The sequence below is a fragment of the Scylla paramamosain genome, chromosome 9 (genome assembly GCF_035594125.1).
Source record: "Scylla paramamosain isolate STU-SP2022 chromosome 9, ASM3559412v1, whole genome shotgun sequence".
NCBI classification, from domain to species: domain Eukaryota; kingdom Metazoa; phylum Arthropoda; class Malacostraca; order Decapoda; family Portunidae; genus Scylla; species Scylla paramamosain.
This window is the reverse complement of record NC_087159.1, coordinates 26,995,001-27,002,500: the sequence shown is the minus strand read 5'-3', so window position 1 is coordinate 27,002,500 and position 7,500 is coordinate 26,995,001. Positions and strand designations below refer to the sequence as shown.

Sequence of the window (7,500 nt, the reverse complement as noted above, 5' to 3'; positions counted from 1 at the left end):
AATAGGAAAGAGAAATGAAACGGGAATTAGGAGAGGGAGAAAAGGGAGTGAGAGAAAGGAGAGGTGGAGCAGGAGTGAGTTAATGAGGAAATGAGGGAGAGAGGGAATGTAGGTGAAAATGTGGGCATGTTTTGAAATAAGAGTTAAGAATGTGAGAGCGTGGCGAGCTTTGGAAGGCGACACGGGAGTCCTGAATGAATGAGAGAGAGAGAGAGAGAGAGAGAGAGAGAGAGAGAGAGAGAGAGAGAGAGAGAGAGAGAGAGAGAGAGAGAGAGAGAGAGAGAGAGAGAAACTGCGTCATCAGATCCGAAGTATTTTTGTCCTGAAAAAAAATCTATAGCAAAGTAACTAGAGCGAGAGCGAGAGAGAGAGAGAGAGAGAGAGAGAGAGAGAGAGAGAGAGAGAGAGAGAGAGAGAGAGAGAGAGAGAGAGAGAGAGAGAGAGAGAGAGAGAGAAAATAATTCAAATTAATACATTTTTTTCTTTCCTTTTCCCGAGATATGAAAGACTCTGGCTCTGCTTCACGTCGCATCGAGCCACTAATGAATGAGCTAAATTTGGCGACTGAAAATACACGAATACGTATATAAACGGGACATCTCTCTCTCTCTCTCTCTCTCTCTCTCTCTCTCTCTCTCTCTCTCTCTCTCTCTCTCTCTCTCTCTCATGCAGTCATACATAACGGGAGAAATATTAGTATTAGAAGTATGTGAAATATGGCATCTCGTTACCGTAGACTTATATCGCGAGGTTACGTATAGGAATGAGAACATAAGAACTTACGAAAATAAGGGAATCTGCAAGAAGCCATCAGGCCTACACGTGGTAGTCCCTTTATAGAATATACCTACATATTTCCACCATAAATAAAAATTCCCATCCATAAATTTCTCTAGTCTTCTTTTAAAGCTCCCTAATGACTCGGCACAACTTGATTACTGAGTCTATTCCATTCATCTACCAATCTATTTGAGAATTAAATTCTTACTGTCATTTACTTAAAATCTGACTTTACCAAGCTTGAACCAATTACTTCTTGCCCCATCCTGATTACTGACCATGATGATTTTGTTTATGTCACCCTTGTTATATACCCTATTCCATTAAAAGGTCTGTACCATATTTGCTCTTATTCTATGCCTCACTCAGGAAAGTAAATTTTATCTGTGTCATCATTGTTATAGGAATGGAGTGAAGGAACAAGAGACCACCACCTCTTCCTCCTCAGTGTTCATATTCCTATGCAAGGCATGAGGTCTTGTCTCAGTTGCTTCCCTTCAGCCAGTGTCAGTTATTATATTAACAGGTAGAAAACATGGAAAGAAACAACAGGTTCAAGTCTGATAAAGTAAAATTAAGAGAGAGAGAGAGAGAGAGAGAGAGAGAGAGAGAGAGAGAGAGAGAGAGAGAGAGAGAGAGAGAGAGAGAGAGAGAGAGAGAGAGAGAGAGAGAGAGAGAGAGAGAGAGAGAGAGAGAGAGAGAGAGAGAGAGAGAGAGAGAGAGAGAGAGAGAGAGAGAGAGAGAGAATGAAGAAATTTTCAAATATAATGGCAGATTAACAGAACAGATTCAGTAATCAGGTTGTAATCAGGTTTTTTGTAAGGAAGACTATCAACAGATCAGAGGACTTAAGACTGAGGAGAAAATGCAAAATATGTACAGCGGAAGTAAGTGCTGAAAGTTACTCAATTTCTGACCATGAATGTAAGTTTGGCTATTACTCTGGTGCACCCACTGAAGGAAACTAAAGTAAAGATGAATAATAAAATGAAATAAATGAGCTAATATACATCTTCACTGGGTTAGGGTACCACAAAATAATGCAGTAAATAATAATAATCTTTACTGGTGTTCAAACCTTCCCAAAGTGTGCATTCGATGGAGCGATGACTAGAGACAAGGTTCCAAATATAACTCCTCGGCAATGATAATATTGACAATTTGCTTAATGCTTGTATAAAAATATCTCATGGGTAAATCAGGCATGAGTACAACGAATTGGTGGTGAGATCTGAAGGCAATACAAAGTGAGGCAACTCACTGCTTGCCGTTACAGAATGTGATGAAGCAGACTTAGAAAAATAATACATTGTGAACTTGTAGAATTATGCAAAGGTTAATGTCAATGCAAACTTAGTACATAAAGTTTCTCCCTCCAGACCTGTTTGTTAGCTCAGAAGCCCTTCACCTCACCTTTAAACTACTGGTACTACTGGAAAAACTCTAACCTGGTATAAGAAATGCATGAAAAATATGAAAACAAAACTGGTGACCTATTTTGACAGCATAGAAAAGCGTTAATCCTCAGGAAAAAAAATAAATAAATAACATATACATAATTTTGCTTTTTCATCACTCAAGCTTATTATCAGGTTAGACTTTTCTCAATACCACATAATATTAGCAATCAGCATCATTTTATTACACTGACCCCATTACCATCCCCTCACAACGTACATGGTTTCGGTGAACGATAATAGAAAACGTCCCAAAACAGGTCAGTACTGTATAGAAAATTTAAATATGGTATATACTAGTGCTAAATATATCACAAGCTTGCTTCCTGTTTCGTGTATAACTCGAGATGATCTGAGGTGAGTGCAGTGGTATACACACACACATGCAAACACACACACTATGGCTTTTGAACTCTGTGGCCTGACTTCCCTCTCTCAAGACTTCCAATCACCTTATTATGCCTTGATATAAAAACATTTACATCCCACACAGATCATGGACCACTTCCTGACCTTCACCTGCTTCCTATTACTGGTTGTGTTTCCTGACTCCACTAATTCAAGACAAAAAACACAAAGAAATAAAGCACCACTTACTCAATGACTCTGATTCCCCTCCTATATACAAACAGGAAACTGGCTTAGTGTCATGATAAAGAATGCATAAATATGAGAGTGATGATGAAGTAAGAATTTGTATCTATGTTTCTCAGTGAGTGGTAGTTCATTTACTGTCATAGAGAGGAAGTTACAGTGAATTGTTAAGGGAAAGGGAATAATTTTATGGGTTCTGAGACATGAAAAGATACAAGGCCTATCCTGCTCCACTCAAAAATTATGTAAAAGTCTGGACTTAGGAACTTTATAGCATCTCTTCATTAGCTAATCAATTCCTGTTGGTGAGTTCATCTGTCAAATCAATCTATTGTATCCTATTAAAATCTGAACCTAATGCAAATCAGTGTTACATGTTGATTTGTGAAGCTGAACACCAAATAAAGCTGTGTAACTTTTATACACAAACCGAATCTCCTCTCCATTCACAACTACAACAAAACTTTTGGCAAAATATAGAAAAAAAAACTCAACCACCCACACATGAACTTAAATTAACAACCGGCTGTCCAGACATGTGGGCATATTTGTACCTTGAAGCAATGCAGGACACAACACTGGTCACCCCACACAAGTCACACTTCACCACAACCCACCACCAAGGGAGTGTGAACAGTGCCACCACCAATGCTGTGCTAGAGAGGAACAACACAACACCACAACACCACACATCAAGTAAGTCATCCAAACTCCTGATGCAGAATCAAATACAAGTGCTACCAGTGTGCAGAGTGGCTCTCAACAATTTGGGTTTGTAATGTTTTGGTGTGTGTGTGTGTGTGTGTTTGTGTGTTTACCTAGTTATGTTTACCTAGTTGTGTTTCATGGGAAATAAGCTATACTTGTGCAGTCTCATCTCTGTATCTTTTTTTAATATCCAACTTAGCCTTGAATCCATGTGTACTTTTTTTTTGCATTTACTATCTCCTTATCCAGACTTCTGTACATCAATACTTCTATGTGGAAAACTATACTTTTTGATGTCTCTTCTACAAGCACTCTTTTATGTCCTCTAGTGTGTGTGTGTGTGTGTGTGTGTGTGTGTGTGTGTGTGTGTGTGTGTGTGTGTGTGTGTGTGTGTGTGTGTGTGTGTGTGTGTGTGTGTGTGTGTGTGTGTGTGTGTGTGTGTGTGTGTGTGTGTGTGTGTGTGTGTGTGTGTGTGTGTGTGTGTGTGTGTGTGTGTGTGTGTGTGTGTTTCAACAACCTTACAGTCACCAAATCAGAGAATAAAAGGGATTTCCAAGGACATTCGACTATGACAAGAAACCACACAGCAAATATAACCCAAAACATCTTTCTACATTCTTATTCTCCACGATAATAGCTGGAGTATAGATTTGTAATGCCTCCACCTTCCTGACAGTGCTGTGGTCTGAAGGAAGGCAAGGACACCAGAATGAACTGCACCCTTCCTCAGTACAACACAGCACTATGAGTATAAGAGACCAAGAATGTACACTACTGAGCATGGAAATTGGTAACACAACAAGCTAGTATATGGTAAGCAAGCCTGTTTCTGATTTTTTTTGCATGTTTCTTAAATCAAAATAATCACTTCACACTCATTATATATAGTTATGCCTCAAACGATAAATTATAAAATACAAATTATCTCTTAAAAAAATGGGATCTAAATTATATATATAAAAAAAAGCATGAAACTATAATAGTTAAATAAATAAAATACTCTAATTAAATAGTAATGTCCCCAAAAAAAGATAAGTTAAGAAATAAAAAAAAAATTTTAAATCTCTCTAAAAATTTAAATCTATATAAAAAATGTAAATAGAATAAAAAAAACAATCTCATCACACAGTACAGTGTAGCTAAGCAAAGGGAAAGTAAAAAAAAAAAAAAAAACAAGTCATAAAATAAAAAGAAAATTCTCTCTAAAAGTTAAAATCAAAACTATAAAACAATGCAAAATAAAAATAAGCAGATGAACAAAACAAATCACCATACCACACTAACCACCACCAAACTCTATTATGCATGTGTTCCCCTGAGGTCACTGATGCCTGACAGACACACACTGCCATCCGTGCCAGCCCCACCTGTGAGATGCAGGAGGGCAACAAGACCATCAGGATCCCCAGGGACATGAACTCTTAAGGCAGCAAGCTAAGGAGTACACTGGGAGACACACAAACTACACCTCTAAGAAAAAAGTAGAATCAAAGTCAGTTATGGCAGTTATGAGAATATTCCATGATTTTCAAATACTAATCAATGTACTGAGTAACTTACCATACAAAGATAAAAAAATAATGTGCATGGCAATTATGAGAATATTAGGTCAGTTCTGAATACTAATTAATATCAGAAAATTAATCACAGAAGAGTCTATATATGGTTACAGAAGCTTACCTATGTATTCTGAATGAGTAAAGTTGCCACTGTACCGTACCTTCCATGAATCTCTTTTCCTTTTTGCCTCTATGTCCTCCAGCTTCCCTCTCAATGAATAACAAGAGACTACAGTTTCAGAAGTTTACCAATGTAAAGTTGCCACTGTACCTTACCTTCCATGAATTTCTTTTCCTTTTTGCCTCTATGTCCTCCAGCTTCCCTTTCAATGAATAACAAGAGAGACTACAGTTTTAGAAGCTTATCTATCTATTCTGAATGAGTACAGTTGTTACTGTACCCTACCTTCCACTAACCTCTTTCCCCTCTCCATCTCTACGTCTTACAGCTTCCCTCTCAATGAATCACAGCCAAAAAGTGACTCTCCAGGACAAGCAGAGGGCATCATGCTGGGGAGGGACTCAAGGGAAGCGTCTTAAAGCCATGGTGTGAGGAGTCAATGGCATGATGATCGATGAGAATGAGTGGAGTGATGAGAACACCTGGAGCAAAAGTGAACACCCTGGCATCGGAGGAGCAACAGAGAGTTACAGTTCTGTCACACCTTCAGCGCCCCATAGCCGTCCCGTCGCCGTCGCCGCCTGCACCACCGCCGCCGCAGACTCTCCAGCTGTAGAAGAGGAAAGGCAGCATTAAACAAAAGATTCATGACAGAAGGTAGAGGAGAAGAAAGGAGTCTAAAATCTATCTATCTACATACTAAAGTGGCCCAGAAAGACACTACACATTCATACATGCATCATTCACACTATTAGCCCTGTCAGCCCCTGGTGGAAATGGATAGTTTCATGGATCATCCTACTACAGAGCTTAGGCATAGCACAGCTGTTCACATACTTCCACAGCACAGCCTGACAGCATACACTGGTTTATCCCCTGCCCCTTCATAATGAGACTGTTCTCTACCCGACTCCTATTTCAATCCTTAGATCACAGCAGGAGCAAGATATGAAAAAAATGAGAGTCCAAAATCATAAAAAAAAAAAAAAATTTTAAACTTCCCTCAGCTCCATAACATTTCACTATACAGACAAGACAAACACCACCACACCTAGAGACTGTCAGCACCCAGCACTCATCCTCAGCACCATGACTGGCCTCACCTCAGTGCTGAAGAAATTGACCAGCGTGAGGAAGACCAGCGAGGCAAGGCAGGCATAGATCAGCGCCCGCACAAAGTCCCTCCACTTCCTCCAGGCGACCAGCTCCTCCACATAGAGAAAGCGGTTCCGGTAGTTGAGGGGCAGCTCAAAGGAGGAGGGCAGCGGGAAGAGCGACTCGTAGGTGTCCTGCACCAAGGCGTGGATCAAGTCATTGGACTTGCTCTTCGGGTCCAAGTTGCTGTTCAGACAGATGAATTTTCTGGAAAAGGAAGGAAGAAAATGTAATCTACTGAGCATTAATTTCACATGAGGAGGCCTAGACAAAGCACCACACACACATACCATACACACCCTCAGCTCCATCAGCCCCACCAGTGGAAAGGGACAGTCTCATGGACAACCCTACTATAACCCAAGAATTTAGGCAGAGCACAGCTGGCCACATATTGACACAGCAAGGCCTGATAGTATACACACACATATATACTGTTAAAAAATTATAACTATGTATTGAGAAGATACTAAAAATGTATTACTGTATAAACTGTAAAACTTTAGTATGACAGGGCTAAGAATAAAATTGATGTGTGTGTGTGTGGTGCTTTGTATGTGGGGTTGCCAGCCTGTTATATAGATAGATCATTTGAACACCACAGCAAGAAGAGGCAATATGATCTACAAAATAACAAAGAGGTAAATAGTACACATTGATTTCATATTTTCATTACTGAATGGCAGCAGGAAGACACAAGGCAGTGACTCAGCAAGCACCTACTGTTTGAAAATTGTAACAATGTACTGAGAAAATGCTAAAAAAAAAAAAAAAGAAAGAAAAAAAATAATCTATAAAACTACAAGTAAATAAACAAAAATTTTTGTATTTTCACCACTTAACACCTGCAAGAAAACACAACAAAACAACAATCCAGCATGAAGTCATGGTAACACAACACCCCAGCCAGCACCTCCTGTTCTTCCGCACTTCATCAAGCATGTGGATGACAATGGACACGTTGGAGGTGACCATCTTGAAGTGCACGGCCTCATCAGACTGGTGGATGTAGCGGTACTTGTTCACCTTCTCCAGTTTCCTGAGGAGGGTGGTCAGCGGCTCACACCTCAGCATCAGCTCCAGGCTCAAAGTGGGCTGCAGGAATACAGGTGGTGGTTGTGATATA

General features: G+C 39.7%; 1 protein-coding gene across 1 annotated transcript in view; it reads right to left on the bottom strand.

The window, feature by feature from the left end:
• Positions 1–1,826: 1,826 nt before the first annotated feature.
• Positions 1,827–7,500, bottom strand: part of LOC135103275 (N-acetylglucosamine-1-phosphotransferase subunits alpha/beta-like) — a 23,406-nt gene continuing 17,732 nt past the window's right edge. The window contains 3 exon segments of the mRNA XM_064009319.1: positions 1,827–5,829; positions 6,323–6,581; positions 7,288–7,469. Of these exon segments, the coding sequence (XP_063865389.1) occupies positions 5,758–5,829; positions 6,323–6,581; positions 7,288–7,469 (513 nt within the window). The 3' untranslated portion in view covers positions 1,827–5,757.